Source organism: Phlebotomus argentipes, unplaced genomic scaffold (genome assembly GCF_947086385.1).
Source record: "Phlebotomus argentipes unplaced genomic scaffold, Phlebotomus argentipes genome assembly contig_2, whole genome shotgun sequence".
Classification (NCBI taxonomy): Eukaryota; Metazoa; Arthropoda; class Insecta; order Diptera; family Psychodidae; genus Phlebotomus; species Phlebotomus argentipes.
In genome coordinates this window covers 1,150,866-1,168,243 of record NW_026776162.1, presented here as the reverse complement: position 1 = coordinate 1,168,243, position 17,378 = coordinate 1,150,866, and the positions used below count along the sequence as shown (strand labels likewise).

The window sequence follows — 17,378 nt, the reverse complement described above, 5'->3', positions numbered from 1 at the left end:
TTTCTCTTTGCATCATCTCGAGACAGTTCTTCATCCCCCACAGAAGGGAAGACTGATTGACATAATTTGGTAGGAAAATAAATTTTGCACCAAACTCTCTCCTGTGAATGAAAATATTTTGCACTCTCATGGTGAAAAGAGGGGACTTTAAATCTAATTTGGCCCTCTTCTTCATATAATACACACTCACTCACGCCAGGGTTTTTTTTTAGGAATGGGTGTGCAGAACAACCCTTATTGCACCCCGAAACAGCGCGTTATCATCTCAGTTGGACGACAGACAAGCACCCCTGGAACATCATCGTTTTGCCTGTTGTGTCGAAGTGTTGAAATCACATTATGTCGAACATTTTTTGGGGAGTTTCATCCGCCCTACCATCAATGCAACACGGAAAGTGTGTGTAATTCTTGGGCAATTTGGATGTTGATTGCGTTGAGAGGATTCTCATGGATTCCCCAGTCAAATTTATCGTTCATCTATACACTTTCCAACTCTAAAAAGGACCTTGTGCCAAATGTGGAGTGAAATTCTGGCGCAACAATAATTCCCTGATGATTGCGGGTGGAAAATTGTGAGACAGGGGTGGTATTCTGTGTATGAAAATAATGTGGTCAATTAGGAGGTTTTGTGGAAAAGTCGCATTCGTTAAATTTACCTCCCACACCACTGGCTAATTCAATTTATTAGGGCCTCTTTTGGGTTAAATTCAATTGGAAAGTTTAAACGAATTTCTGCGCATTTGTGCGTACTCACCTTTGAGAACTTTACTGCTGGTTGACGCTTCCCGACTCCATGGCGGATCACCAGTGCCTGAAAAGTCTCTCAATTTCAGGTAACTAATTGTCAGTCTTATGATTGATGCCTTGTCCAGTTGGCTGGTGATGGCTGCTGGAAGTGGTAGCATTTTGGCTAATTCATAGAATTCGTAGTTCTCTTTGCCACGGCGGGATCTCGCGGCATCTCGAGACTTCTCCTTCCTCAGCTCCAGAATGCTGTTGTGAGAGAGACAGAGAGATTTTCTTCATTAGTCCCCAAGTCCGGTGTCAAATCAGACGTTTTAGGTCTACACAGTTTTATATAGTATTGTACTTCTAATGAAAATCCCTCCCATTCGCCATCTCGAAATTTATTGGGTAAGAATTGCAAGAGAGAATCTCATGTGCGGTGGAATGTCTGGAGATATGATTCTGGGTGTCAGCTGAATCTGAGAGCGATAAGTCATACGTGTGCCTCTGACTATGAGCCGTGAAATAGCCAGAATAAATCAAAATCGATCCAGAATACGGGTTTGATTTATCGCTGGTGCATGGTCGAAGGCTGTGGGGTTAAAGTCTTCTTTTTCTCTCCTCTATTCTTCTCTGTGCCTTCTCACCATCTAATTCCCAATCTCGCCATCACAAGATGTTCTCTTTCAATTCCTCTCCCGCGTGTTGATTGTGTTTGCCAATGTGGCCAATGAACTTCATCATCATTTGGACAATTGACCGGCACCGAGGGGCCGGGCTGGATTCACAGAAGCCGGAAGTTAATCAAGTGTACATTTGTGTGGATGGCAGAGACACGCACTGAGGCGTTACCATCTGACCGCTGGATTAGAATGGTTTGATTGATCAGCGCGAGATTCCATGTCTTTGTTGCAATTTTAATGCCCCGACTAAACACCCCCAAATTACCCATCCTTCGACGGTCTACTGATTGGAATAAATTCAATACAATCGATTTTTCTCCGGAATTCAAGCCAAAGGGACGTCTCGTCACCCTCGCGCTGTTTGGCCATTTCAGGTGCAGGATTACAAGGAGGATTCTCGCCCATCTGGCCATCTGATGAAAAGGCCGTGCGAGAGCGTAAATTCGATCAAGAGAAGCCACCACAAAAAATTCCACCCCACTTGTGAAATAAAATATCAATTCATATTTCATATGACGGTCATATTTCACTCCTTAAATAAAAGTTGTGTCCCACTGACGGGGGATTTCTCACACCCACCCTCCCGAAGAGGGTGAATTCCACGGCAGACGGACGGCCTCTCGGGGGAATTTCCATGTGAGTTAGTCAGGCAATTTGGTCAATTTGACCCAAAAGAATCACCCTCGGCCAGAGTCACAAAGTTCATGTAAATATTGATGGGTGTCTCTCTCGATGGGAAACTCAAAGTGGACAGGAGACTTCATTGAACATTTTTCTTCACGGCGAAAATTCGTTTTTTGCACTTCGGAAAATTTCCTCTTAAATATTGAAAGTCGAAGGAAAGCTCGCTGGGAGATGAAAAGGCCTCACGAGGGGGACAAAATGGGGCCTGATCGAAATGTTGTGTGCTAATACAATTAAACCTTTGCGAGTCCTCGGGGACACGGAATTCTTTATGGCACTTCCTTTGGCTGTGCGTGCAAGAAAGTGGAAAGTGTCATCTTCATTTCAAGACCCACCAGAGCATGAGCATAACATTTTCTGTCCAGTCAGCTCCCAGGCAGCACTCGGGCTGCAATAAAATCCCTCCCGAGGGACTCTGCGACATCCGAGCGGGTGATGATGACTTGATGGAAGGAAGCCATATCCTTCAAAATTATTGCCGGATAATGCGTTCTCCGGTCCACTCTTCGCCTCACTCTCGCTCCCTCTCCCCCTCATCGTGCAGGAGGACCCAAGTGTGAAGGGTAAATGGAATTTGTTCTGACGAAGGCACAGATGATTGTCTTGCGGGGGAATTACTCCTCAGGCCCCTTTTCACACCCTTCAATCAGCGCGGTCCAGGAGACGATTTACCCACACAGGAGGAATTCCGTGTGCAAGAGCATCTCGGCAATTTGAGCAATCGCGGATATCTCACCGAGCACCGGCGTAATGATGGGTTATTTGGGCTCACCTGGCCGCACAATGCTCATTTGTAATTTCGCACTCGGTGCATCTGTTCCCGCGCAGCGGATCTGTGGGGCCTTTATTAAAGGCCATGATGGGAAATGATGACGAAGAAGTGCGCAAATGTAATCAATTTCATCACCAGAGCGAAATTAAAATTTCCATTTGGGAAAATTCTTCCCACTCATCTGTCTTCAATTGAGTTTCTCGTGAATTGCACGGGGAAAATCACTGGCATTTCATCGATGGTCAGACTTAATGGAAACACACTGTGAATTGATTACTGTGAGAGTCACGAGGAAGAGAAAGTCTATTTAAATATGAATGTACAAAGAGTGACTAAGAAGAGAATGCGAATTCAATCTTCTAAGTTAAGAGATGTTTTGTTAGTCTCCCAAAAACAAAACTGAAGTGAAATGTAGCTCACAATATAAGGAAAAGTGGCGCGAAATAGTGACTCACAGGATAATTAATATCTTTAACGTGTATTTCTACAAGATCACACGATGACGCATTCAGATGTCATTCATATATCAGAGGCGGAAGAACAAGAAAGCCCAAAAGCTCATGATCGTCAAAGAAACCGCCATGATCGCGATAAAACGAGAGTCTGATGAATGAACATGAGGACTCTGCTCGAAAATGCAAAAATATGAATGAAATTTTCACTCAGCTGAAATCTCACGATCCCACTGAGAACCATAAAGACTCTAATTGGCAATTTAATTGTAAAGTACGCGAGGAAATCCAGTTCCTTTTCGACAAAAAACTCATGAGTGAGATTTAACAAAAATACCTGGATTTCTCGAGACTTTCTGGGCTAAATTTCTAACTTTGAGCCAGCGCACAGACAAAAAAGCAAGACAGAAATGTTGAAAAATGTGCCGCAACTGATTTTAATCTGTTGGAAACAAATTTTCTGTCCACTCGCATGGAGAAAAAGATGTGATGAAAGAGCCAAAAACCGCAGTCTTTTTGCCAGCTACTTTTCTTACGTGAACGATATAAATAAAAATAGTGGAAATAATAATATTTCATTGTCTTTTTTCTTGTCTTCAGACACCATTTTTGTGCGGTGGACTGACTGGAAAAATAAAATGATCTTTTTCTCGTGCTTTATCTGAATGCACAGTTTCTCTTTTTGAAACATTAGAAAGAAAATAAGACCATTGACAAATGTGAAACTGGAAAATTTTTGAAGACCTCATTTGAAAAGTATCAAATGAAACTTGCTTCGTTAAACTCCCTCACTTTTGCTATTTTAGTCAGATTTTACCAAACTCTGCGCGAGGGTGGAAAATGTCATCCAATTATCAAAGAAAATCTTTCGTCTGTGGCAAAAAGGGGAGGAAATCCTCCAGGATGCTCCCGTGACTCCTTTTAATTAGCCGTATCGCTCAGAGTCTCCCGGGACAAGTTAATAAATTCGTGTCAGATACCCAAGTGCGATCCCAATAAATACTTAATGGTGTTAATAAGCAAGTATATTCCTGGGCAATTTTAGGGGCGAGCCTCATGAATAATTATGCTATATACGGATCTCTGTCATTTTTGCAATAAGCACAATAATCAGAAAATATTGTGTTTCTCGCCATTCGGGTAGTCATTTCATCAACTCTCTTCTCTCCATCCACGCTCAATTAATGGTGATTTATTTTATTTCAGGTGTGGATTCTCCGTGTCTCGTTGATCAAAATGAGAGATGACTCAACACTTCGAGGTGGCAAATCAACGGACGGAGGCTCTCCAATGCGAGGGCATGAAAAAGGAGTGAGATTTGTGACCAGTAATTAATTCATGGGCCGCTCAGTGGCGATCTTTTTGGGATTCCGGGCGTTCTGATCTAATTTCACGGCCCGTTGATCGATGACGCTGCTCGATCTCCCCACAGTAGCTCCCTTTTTTGTGCGCCCCGCGACGGCTCCCTCAATGATTTGGTGGATTATTGCTGAGGTATGTGATGATATCGAGTGAATGTGAAATGAATTTCCATTGTTACCGTTCGTCAAGAGACACGATTTGCTTGACTTCTAGATGCGAGATCGCACTTCGTCCACATAAAGCCTCTTTAAAGTTCAGTGTGTAAAGTCAGAGCAATTTTATCTCTAAACTAGTCGCAACTCTTTCACCGAAATTGCGCCACTTCGCGGTTCTGAGGTCTGGTCTTTACCACCACATCTCCCCAATTTAATTCATTCTTTGGCGTCTCATGAATGGACTGAGGTGTAGATCAAGGTGAAAAAAGCACGATTTGGGTAAACATGTTTCTCGTTACTTAGACATGGTTTTATTGAAAAATTCTCAGTGAAGAGTTCACATTCCTCGCGGGACAGGTTCGAGTGAAAATGAAAATAACGATTCCATTCATGAGGAAGCCAGTCTCAAAATTGGATCATTCCTGAGAATGAGAGTCTCTAATCTCATTTTCACTCTTCCGCCGATGAAAGAAAGAAAAAAAAACCATAAGTCCCCTCTTATTATCTGCGATGATTCCAAGAGGGAAGATCTCTGGTAAAAGTTGAGTAAATGACTGTCATCAATATTGTAACATAGCGTAGAGTTGAGGACAAAAAGGTTGTCACCTAAAAGAAATTTTCAACAATACTAATTCCATGTTGAGGTATTTTGTCAACATCGCACGGTTAAAGAGGAATTTCGTGCTGAAAATCACTCAATTAGAAGTGATTTCGCCCTTGATGGTCTGATTAATATCACGGAATTAATATCCTGACAGAAGTGATGGGAAATTTTACCGAAATCCCTTTCTACATATTCTCTGCGGGACTAGAAGGGGTGACTCTGGCAATTTCTCGGGATTTTATGCCTATTTTGCCAATAATACCTCTCGCGTATCAGTGTTTAAAATCAGCTCTTGGCTCTTTACATTAAAAATTCCCTCATTGTCACACGATAAATTTATGAGGCTCCTTCCCATATGTTTCAGTCCTTTCACTCTCGGAGATTTTGTGAGTCCCTCGAGAGACTGACCAGCCCTTCTTCGGGGCTGTGTACCGAGGGAGTCCGGCAAAAAAACACATCACGGTTGGGGGAGAGAAAAAACAGCCCCGAGGTAAGGATCTGGCGTTATTGAAATCTTCTATTTGTCCTCGAATCGTTCTGGATGCATTCAAAGTGCTCTTAAGTAGTTTTCCCGGACTTGTCCACACACACACACAGTCTTTGCCAAATGGGGTGGTAAAGAGATTATTGGCCCACTTGAGAGATTCACGAAGTGCGCAAAATTAATTCTCAGACAATTGCCTCTTCGCTCCAATGGTGAAGACAGAGGAGAAAATTGGGAAGAACCACAGGAATTTCTCCTCTTTCGTCCACCAATTTCACGAATAATTTTCCCATGCGACTGAAAATTGTGCCTTTCGATAGGGTTACGCTTAAGTGAATTTTCTGATAGAGTTGCCACAAATTTTTTCGTCCCGTTCATCTTCATGGGAATCTCATGTGAAGATTTCCATGCAAGTTCCGCTTCAGTTGCAGCTTTAAGACACTGGGAGATGTCTCAATTTGTCCCATTCAGACACAATTTGGTTATTAGTTGTTAGACAATCATGCGCGAAGGCAGTTGCATTGCGGAGCACGGATCTTCTCGTCAGCATAGATAGACACTTGAGATGATCAGCACTGCTGCCAATAGCAACGCCTGTGCAGGCCAGAAGGGAGTTAGCTTAACAATATGGATTAATAAAAGCAAAAAATGAAAAGAACTCAGGATTGAAGAAGCATGACAACGTGCCCAGGTTCGATTATCTGCTGATTGGAGTGGATCGCCGAGTTGGGGTGTTGATTGGGCAACTGTTTGTAGGGTACAGCACACAGTTCCTGAGTCGGTACCAACCAGGAGTGTGTGAAGGACGGTCCCGCCATGCTCATCCCGATGGCACCCATGCCCATCGGCGCGCCCGGGACTCCGCCAGGCGCCTGCCGCTGGTATCCTCCGTAATCCATCGCGACAGCCTGGTAGGGCAGCATGATGCAGCCTTCGTCTGCTAATTGACACACTTCTCGTCACTTGGGGGTGTGGGACTGCCCAACTTGGTCAAAGTCTTGCGATTTTTTTTCCCTCGCCTGGTCTTGAAATCACGCGCGCATGTAACACGTACGAGTCCACTGGGGTGCTCACGTCGCCTTGTCAGACACCACACGCGCCAGGCACCCTTCCTACTTAGCGGTAGTGTAGGCAGGGAGAGTCTTCGACAGGGCCCGGGATTCACACGGACGACCACGGAGAGCCTGGGTGGCTCAGCTGATCCGGAGCAGTGGAAAAACAAGGCAGAGGCACACACACTCCCCGACAGGAGACACTTCCGGCCCTCACCCCCAAAGTCTCTCTCTCTCTCAGGGCTCACACGAAGCTGGGCGACTGGGTACGTGCGAAGTGAGACGCGTCACAGGAGTCACTGTTCAAATGGGATAGAGCACCAGTCTTACTATGGTTGTACACTGACCGAATATGAAATCAGCATCACGCGCCGGATTGAGTGTGGCGTTCCGTCTCTGTCGCACCCCAGGCAGGCCGAGTCTGGCAGCACTGCTTCTTGGGTTAAAGCAACTCCGACGAGCATCACCAATGGGCGGGACGTGACTGCTGGATGGCCACGAATAGTATCGCGTACTCCCGATTCATGTGTACGTGATTGGCTTCGAAATGATGCCACGCCTCGACGGGAAAATCGATCAACAAGTTGCTACCCAAGGAGCACGACAGAGAGGGCATCATGTGGGGGATTTTCGCGCGAGTGGGTGGACGGGATCCCGCGCGCGCGACCCGAAGATGGATGGCCCGGCCAACAATGGACGACCAAGGGTGTCTGCCTAGCTCCAGGAGCCGCATCCCCTGCACGCACGGCCCAGGAGAGCCCCAGACGGACCGGGGGTGGCTCTGGAGCACGTTCGCTGGCAGTTGCGTATGCTGGTCGAATTTAAATGGGTGCCTAAAGATGGGGGGTGGACGGGCGGGCGCGCGTGTGTGTGAAAATCATATTCCCAACTGCACGGATTTTTATTTATGAATGAAATGGCACTTTCCCGCACAAATAGACGGAGTGTGTGTGTAGCCAAAGTACGTGAAGAATTTGTGAATTCTGGCCACCACACGTCGGTCACCCAGTCGATTTGTCTGGCGGAGTTCTGCGGGAAAGGGAGAGAGAAAGTCCATCGCCAGGTTTTTCTTCAAACACACGTTGAACAATGAGCGCACGTCTCAATAGTTTGTTCGGAGGCACGGATGGGGCAAAAAGTTTGTGGCCACCGAGAAATGGGCCAAGAGATGAGATGAGATGATGCGCGCAACCAAGGACACCGGACGATCACGACCGCGCCAGTGGCGGGATGGCCAATGAACCTGCTGACCAACTTCCGAAGGGACTCTGCCAGAGTTGAGAAGATGCCTGACCACACGTGCGACCACAGACCCGTGCCAGAGGGAGGGTCAGGTTTCGAGGCACACACGCACTTGAGGTGTCCCAGAGGAGTAGCACGACGCCCTCATTTTCCACACGGTTTACTCCTCAGCGGGACACTAACCTACAACCTCTCTTAGGCGGTGCCTAATTGACTTAAAAGAATACCACTATATGTTGAGCAGGGAAATTCGAAACCACATAATTGTAGGTTCAAATGCATCTTAATATTCCTGCTTTGTGACTTAAATATCTCCCCTCGCAGACGCTGTGGTTCAATCCACAGAAAAACAATTATTCAGGAGCCAAAATGTAATTGTTGTGCCTCATAAAACCCCGTGAAACCACTCCTCCCCTCAAGCCAGAGCCTTCACACCGAACCCTGACCTATAGAGCGACCTGTTTTGCATAATTTGTATTGAATTCATAGTCTTGAAGCGATTAAGAGGCAGAAGGGTTGTGGATCTCCTTTGTGCCACTTGCCACAATCTCTGTCGCTCTGGGATTGGGGTTGAAAAGGGGTCGCTCGTCTCATACACTGTAATTGACTTTATTGTTTTAGGCAAATTTCATTCGACACAGCAAAATCAAGTTAATCAAATATTTCCGTCTCGCTAACATTATTGCTCACAGGATTCGCATACGATCTTCTTCGAAAGCTTGTGATTTAATTTATACTCCAGAATTCGGGATGGAGAAACAAAGCGTTTGGGAGGCTTTAGTTCTGATGTAAAAAGAGAGTTCGGATGTTTTGGCATCAGTGTATAACTCTGTGCGAATAGGGAAAGGAGGTGAGATTGGGATGGGTGATAAGGACAAGAATTACACATGCAACCATTATTATCCTTGTGGGTGCTCCGCTTATGAGATAATCTTGCGTCGTATTTGCTCTATCTCGAATTCACTTAAAGTTCACTCCCAGAAATTACATATCGCACATATTTTAATTCGCCGGGCCTCTCGTATGACACAATAAATTTCTAAATATAGCGGATGTACTAAATTAGAATATCTTAATTTGATCTCTGCCTTGAACTCCCCACACTTCCGCCCCACCGTCGAATCCGGGGATGGCCCTTAAATTAACTGAGAGAGACTCTTTTATTTTGTGCACGCAACAAACAAATTGGCTTAAGTTTGCGCATTCATTTCGGGAAGCCGAAGAAGGGAATTTTTGTGTGTGCGAATCATTAAATATTTATCAGATTTCACCCCATTCTTCGGCCCTCGAGATAGTGCAGATAAATAAATAAAGATTCCGAGAGGACAGATTCGAACAAAAATCGCACAGATTTCCCAATTTTCCCACTTTCCCGATCGCTTCTGTGCCACTCGATGGAAAAATGAATATTTTCCCACCCCCCTGAGGACACCCTCTCGACTCCTTCTGCCACCTCATCGAATATCTGGCAATTTTGGCAAATAATCCCACTGCTTGTTTGCAGTTGGGGCGAGTGTCACCGAAGATTTTGCAAGGTTGGAAAAAATGGCAAGAATTTTTGCACTCGTTAGATTGTTTGCATATAGCGTTAGATGGATTTATCAATTGGGTATTTTCTGACGGTGAAAGTAACTTGCAAAAAAAATTCCCAATCCCGCCATTGAGAATATAAGATTAAAAGAAGCGAACAAGGGTGAGGGTGTGAAAAGGCACTTTTCATTTGCTTCTAAAATCCCACTTGTCACTCTTAATGAAGTTAAATTTCTTTTAGAGCTCCTCGATGGCTTGTTTTTGGTCTAGCGCAGAAAAAAGTCTTCTCAATTGAGCCAATTTGTCTCAATAATTTTCTCGCCCATCCCCCAAAACTCTGCGGCCTTTTGATATTATCAAGTCAATGCATAATTTTTTCATCCCACACATTTGCATATTTTTCAGATCATGAGAGAAAGGCGACGAGGAAAAGTTCAATTTTACTTTGTGCTGGGATTTTTTCCTCATTAGCACAAAATTCCAATGAGTTGAGAATGGGCGGGAGTTGTACCCTTTCGTCGGGGAACGTTGCGCCTCAAATTGACACAACATTTAAAAGTTTTCCTCTGTGGCCGCGAAGGTTCATCTTGCACCTCATTTATTATTCACCACCACATCTCACCAGTGACTTCTTCTGCTGCCCATGGACTTGGTCGAATGTCACCGTTTCCGACATCCTGTCATAAATTCTTCACAAGACACCGCACCTCCAGCAAAGCTACCCAAAAACCCCACGCATGGCGAAGAGAATGGAGTCAAGGATTCATTTGAGTCCAATTCCATCAGAAGCCAATTGAGTCACTCGCGCATATTTTGCCAATGACACTCCCCATCAGTGTATATCCTCAACACTTTTTTTTCCTAACGCCAACTTTTCCACAGAAAAACAGTGCCATAGAAGAGAGAGAGAGAAGTGGAAAAAAACGCTGATGCGAATTATTGATTCAGGTGAGGACTTGCGAGGCACATAAAAGCTCACCAATCGATAGAGATGGGAAGAAAGTCTGTGGGGGACGCTTAGTGGCATTCAATTTCGTAACTCTTAAAATATTACAATGTATTCTCTAGCATTTTGCTCAATAATAAATTAAATTGAAATAATAAAATTGACCAATACGCATGACGTGCTGAAAACTTGCAGTGAATACCAATTTGGATTCCGATTAAGTGATTTCGAGGGGTGAGGCGCTCGACAAATTCAGTCACTTTGCAGAAGTTTGTGCAAGATGATTTGACCATTTGAGCTCCCCTTGATCGCATCGACCTGGAAGACAGTGCGAGGTGTTCAAAAGTGGGAGCAATAATTTTCTCTTGGAAGTGACATCAATCAAAATGCGAAGTTCCTTTTTCACACAAACAATCTCTTGAGAGACTGAAGAGGTGAAGGCGAGCTTGAGGGATGAATGGCACCCTCAATTTCGTCCTTATCGCTTTCATCGCGCTCTGTCCTTTCACTTTACGTGTAATTTTTGATGCGCTCGATTCTCTGGCGAGGATGCGAGGATTCCGGGAGGTGAAGCTATTAAGATTGTAATCATTAATTTCTGATTTAATTTATATGACACTGCGCCAAGGATTTATGTCATAATTCTCAACATCTCCACCCGAGATACCATCGTCCTGTGCCCAAAATTCTCACTCTTCCTCCACTTTTTTTATCGCTGAATTCGTGTGAAAGGGATCTTCCTTTCACTTGACTTTTTTTTCCTCCGCCTTTCCGAGGAAGACACCCTCACCCAAATGGACTCGAAGAGTTCAGAGGGAAATTACTCCGAATGCCAATTCCCTTTCGCATCATTGCAATATGAAAATACTTTCACGGACTATCAATTACCTCAGCATTGGAGAGGGAGTGGCAAGCTTAGGGATGACCAGTGAGCATTTCATGCGAATTATCCTTTGAACGGGAAAATAATCCCGGGACAAAAAAAGCAGAGGAAATCGGGTGAAAATTTCCACCAAGCAAGTTAGACGCATTTTCTAGAGGAAAAAGGGTGTCGTCGCACTCTTCAACCCTCAACAGAATATAAATCTTTTCGATCACATGACTGGACATTGATGACTTGACGGATTTGTGTGATGTGAATGGGAAATATTCTTATTTTCCCATCCTTCATCGATGCTTTTCTCATCTCAAAGGAGTCAAGGAAAAATTCCTCATGGGATTTTCTTTAAAAATTCTCCCTAAGATTCATGCTTTCTACACCAATTAAGATGTTAAGACACACAGAATATTATACTTCTCCACTTCATTCTCACCTTGTATTTATCTCTGCATCTTAATCTTACATCTTTTCTTCATATTCTTTTTGCAGTGCTGACCAAGAATCGCCTCAGAACCGTGTAAAGTCGCTTTGAATGTTCTTTTAGCACATTAAAATACCTCCTGATGCATCATACCAGATAAAGAACGAACATTTTACTGTCGTGAGGACAATTTTGGTCTGCCTAACTTTATTTCCGACAGGATTTCATGAGGATTCATCCCAGAGTGAAAGGTGAAGTTTTACAGCTCCGCAAGCCATAGAGAAATCTAACGTCAACAAAAACAAATCGTAAAATGTGAAAAGTCAAAAGTTCAACAAGCATGAGGACCGAAGTGATGGTGGAAAAAAAACGAACAATAAAACGAAACAGACACAGAACATAAAATTGTGGGACATAATCATTTTGATTTTGCATCATTTTTATGACTCTCATCTCCAGGTAGATCTCCGGAGGAAGAGTTTTAATTTGAAAAAATGGAACCCTCGAGTCCCTTTTAATGCCTTTCTTACCTTCTCGGGGAAATTATGAAATTGACACCATCCTCGCTTTCTTTTCTTTGGCTCTGAGTTCTTCAGGTGTTTATGGACTTGAATGAATGGTTTGGAGACAGCAAACGAGACAGTAGCCACGCGAAGAGATTAATTTAGGAGAAATTTTATTGTAACATCAGAGATGATGATAATCGAGCAATTTCTTTTATTTGTTATGTGTGTCTTCGAAGAAATTAAATGAGATAACGCAGTGGATTTTATTACATTTCACGTGTTTCATCTACTGAATTTATGCAATGCAGAGAATGCTCAAGAACAGAGTTGAGATGAAGGCAGATTAAAAATCTTTACTTTGCAGCGGTTTTCCGACATAGAATCCAATTTAAGACACTGTTCAATGGAGTCTTGGTACAAAAATAATGAAAATTGACTATTGATTTATCTCGAATCTCATCTATACGAGGCCAAATGCCCGATTATCAACTCTATTCCCCGCAGGGCTCTATGGAAAATGACTAAAGTTATGTTCTGAATGGTGTGGCGAGAAGAAGAAAGAAATTATGAATGAGATTTTGTGGGCGAGATTAGGTAGAACAAATGAAATGTTTCAAGATATTTTTTGGCTTCTGGCTCATGAGTGTGTCTCATATGAGCAATTTATTCACTGAGCGTTCTCCATCTCGTATCAACCAAAATTATTTATAGTGGTGCTTTTATACGAAAAGGAAGTCGTTTACAGTTTCTTCTATGTCTTCTTCAGCATATTGTTTTCACGGGAGGCACAATTATTTAAATTAGGACTTAATACCGAGAAAAACATTTTTCTCGATATGTTTTTGTGGTTGGGTTTTTTTTTCTCTGCGTCTAAAGGGGAGAATATAAGGGATTTTCGTTCAGTGGTAAATTATCATTGAATGAACCACCATGAAATTTTATATGGGCGGGAAATCATCAAATTGATCGTCATTTAAGCCTGAAGGAGAGGCGTTTTTACCATTGTGTGGAGTGGGTGAGAGCGCCTTTATGCCCTTTAAATATAGTGGAAAAATAAAACACCCTCGCGCAGTTCTACCTTCTTGTCCCAATAAATTTTACGCCAGAGGCTTCAGTGAGAAATGGCGAGGGTTGTTTGCAAAATTCTTGTTTTACATTTTACAGAAAACACTCCACACCATTTGTTTCGCTGTCTTTTGGCTGTTGTGCGGGTGTGAGGAGCATATTGTGACCATAAATTTAATGATTCCAATATCGAGACCGAAAACAACCCTCTTTATTGGCAAGAGATACTTTCAATCCCTACAATAAGCACAGGTGGTTTTAAAAGACAACATTTGTGCGACAATTTCACGAAAAAATATTGCAAAAGACAGAGAAAGGCGAGCATTTGGTGGCTGGGAAAATCCCGAATTTCCATTTTTTGCCACCCCCTTTCCTCTGTTGTCTCATGGGAGAAAAATCACCACAGAAGAAAATACTCTACCCATCGCTCTGGCAGATGGGGGAAATTTAAATTTCCACCTTCCGCGGCATCACGCTTTTTATTAGGGAATGATGGAGAGAAAATAAAATATTTCCAAATATAAATCTCTTCAGTGTTCCCTTGGGGGTGATACTCAAAACCCAAGGAATGCCGGAGGACTCGAAGAAAGGTGTCTTTCAGACTCGCTTTCAGACAGAGATGAGCACTAAAGCGCGTCGTCCTTCTTTCCGGTGGAAAACAGGCTAATTTCTATGCTCAGCAGAGGAGGGTTGGAAAATATCCACAGTCACCAAGGAAGGGTTGAGGCTAATTTGCAATTTGCATTGTATTAAAAATTGCGTGAAACATATTTTTGTGAATAGCACTATTAGGAGCCAAAGAGGGACACATTTCTCTAATGTCACCCAAACAGCCTCTGTTAATTAAAGTCTCCTCCAATACTTCAACCCCTTGCCTTTTTTCTGCGACCTCTGAGTGGATCTGATGGCGGGGTGGAAAGGTGGCGTAATTCAGGGAATGTGTATTCGCATCTCGAATGGTTTTCGCGTTAAACGACGCAGAACAGGAAAGATATCAGCATAAAAAGACAATTTTAAATCGCTAATAAGACATCCACCCTTCACCTCTAACTTGACTTTTTTTCTATTCCCGCACCCTCACCCCAATTGCCAATTTTCCATCAATTTTTAACCCCTTTTAGCTGGATTTGTACAACATTCTGTTTCTCTGGTGGGAGGCTTAAGGGGGTTTATCACATCTCGCAGATATTGCGGATAGAGAGAGAAGTCAAGGCAAAGCCTCAAAATCTGGGCACAAGAACAGTTTTATGAGCAGCCCTTTGGCATCTCGGTAAGCGATTGCAGCAAAAAAATTGGCAAATAACACACCTCATAAAATTCGACATGCATGCTAAAGTCTTTAACATGTCCCTGGGCGGTACTTTTCCCCGTCGCTCGAGGGTGAAAGCGGTAGAAAAAAGCGCGGGATTTGCTTATGCGGATTGTCAAGTGTGGGTGAGGGAGACTTTTGAATTATGCGCGACCCCCTGGAGAAAATCCCCTCAAGTGCCCAGAGCGAAATTCATCGTTTTATTGTTGAACTTTCTAGACTTAATTGCTCCACCCTCGCGCCTGACTCTGGGCGACCATTAATTCTGGGCGAAAAGAGTTTTCCCGGCATTGTGCGATGCGCTTATGAGATATGGATCTTATGGATGTCTCACGGCGTAAAAAATGAATTCAAACGACCAATTTAGTGTTGCCCTAATTGTTTGATAACTGCCAGTTTGAGCCATTTTGCCAAACATCTCCATTGTTGATCACAATCATGAAGACCATTAAGGAATGATTGAGTGTCTTGAGAAAGGGGTTGTGCTTTAGCATCACGGATCGCCTTAAATTTAAGGAGATTTTTGCGAAAAATGTCTCTCCACCACCATTGATTTCTCCCCTATATATTTCAAGAAGGAAAATCCCTGAGAATAAAAAGTGATTCCGAGTACAAAATATGACATTCCATCATTTGTCTGTGTCCACGGAGGAAAAATGTACCATCGAGATGGATGGAATTAAAAGAATAATTTTGTGATTTTCCTCTGGCCACAGGCGACACAATCCCTCCCGATCGCCCCCTTTTTCCGCCCTCCCAAACATTTATTAGGAGGGATTTCACGAGCAATATTTGACTCTTGACATATTTTTGATGCAATTTATCATCCTCAAACAGTGCGTGGCGACTCTGCCACGAGGAAGGAATCGCATAAGTAGTTTATTTAGAAACGGAAGGTCACCCCCTTTTGGCATCCTTCCACGCATTCTGATGGTCTGAATTATGCAGAGAGGAGTCTCTGCCAAACAATCGCCCGGAGATGATTTCTTGGCGGAAACATCATGAGAAAATTATCTCTGTCTGGAATGAGAATCGAGTCTCAGAGCGATAATAAAAAGAATTCGTAAGAAAGCCTCCTTCGTTCTGCACTGTAAATTACCTGAAGATAAATGGGCGTGAAAATTACACTTGTTTCTACGCTTTCCACTGCCTGAGAGGAAAATGATTAACGAGCCACCCCCCAAACATTCTCAATGGAAGCTTGCCTTACCCTCAAAGCGATGATTTATTTTAAATACAGTTGTCATCGTTTTAATTATGTGCGACAATAGCGAGGGGCTTCGCGGAGTGTGTAAAAGAATTTACCAGTGATAATTTTTTCCAGCGCCTCTTTATTCCGCCCTCAGAGCAAAGAGTCGTGATAAATGACAGGAAAAATATTCCTATGGTACTTTTTCGAGCCATTTCGCACGCAAAAGTGTGAGTTTGTGACGTTTTTGTCAACTCCCAAATTGGTTGAGGGTGAAAAATTGCCTGACTTTATTGCATTTTTTGCCGAAAATATTTGTTTTACACGACACGATGACAAATGCATTCATTGCAATTCCTCTTATTGGTATTTTTACACTCCTTTTTAAGCATTCGATTAGATATTGAAGTGGTAATTGCAGTAAAAAGTGATGTTATAACAGAATTCTCATTGGAGTCGAACAGTTTTGGCGCAAATGCGCCTCGGCTAAAAGTGTCCACGCTGAGTGGTGAATTTTTTGCCTTTCTTCTTGCAACTTCTTTCTCTCTCTTCGCACGGGAAGTTGGGAAGGGAGTGAGTTATTGGCAATTTTTCATGGATCCCGAGGAACTCGCTGTAATTGCAAGTACATCAGAGTCACGTGTGCTTTGGCGAAATGGATACAACACGGAAATAATGGGGAATTTCTTACTCAATTTCATCGCAAGATGATTCCACCTGTTTCGAACACTCTGTTCGTCAAATTCAATTAGTTTTTCACAGCAAGAGCGAACAGAGTATTCTGGGTCAGGATTTCTCATCCAATCAAGAAGTTCTGCTATTCAATTCGGAGCTGCAAATAAATTGAGAAATCGCCACTGATGTCTTATTTATTAGTATACATGCAGCGCGCACCACCAAGAAGTGACACAGTACCTTTCACATGCTCATGACTTTCTGCTTAATAATATTATTAATTTCACACAATGTTCCGGGCACAACAAGTCTCGAATCCCGCTGTGAGATTGACAAATTGACGAAGTGTCCGCGTGGCAAAATGACTGCACAACATAGTGTTTTCAATTTCACGCCACGAAAGAGAGCCTCTCTGACCCAAATCCCTTTCACACAGACTCTGATTAGGTTGTTTCCTCGTGTGAGAAATTAATTGCAGCACTACCAATAAATTACGCTAACTCTGCTGATGGGTGTTGAGGAAGAACTGCGAAATGGACAGTGAAATATGCCGATGCTGCACTTGCGATCGACGTGTGGCCAAAATGCATTTCTTCCTCTTCAGCCAATAGGCTTGCTGCTTTGCATGAAATTTTGAGACT

The 17,378-nt window shown here is 43.2% G+C and overlaps 1 protein-coding gene across 1 annotated transcript in view; it reads right to left on the bottom strand.

Annotated features, from left to right (window-relative positions):
- The window catches only part of LOC132263774 (protein trachealess), a 58,507-nt gene that overhangs the window by 11,990 nt on the left and 29,139 nt on the right, over window positions 1–17,378 (bottom strand). Inside the window, exon 4 of the mRNA XM_059763754.1 lies at window positions 755–993. Coding sequence (XP_059619737.1) covers window positions 755–993 — 239 coding nt within the window. The remainder of the gene's footprint in view (window positions 1–754; window positions 994–17,378) is intronic.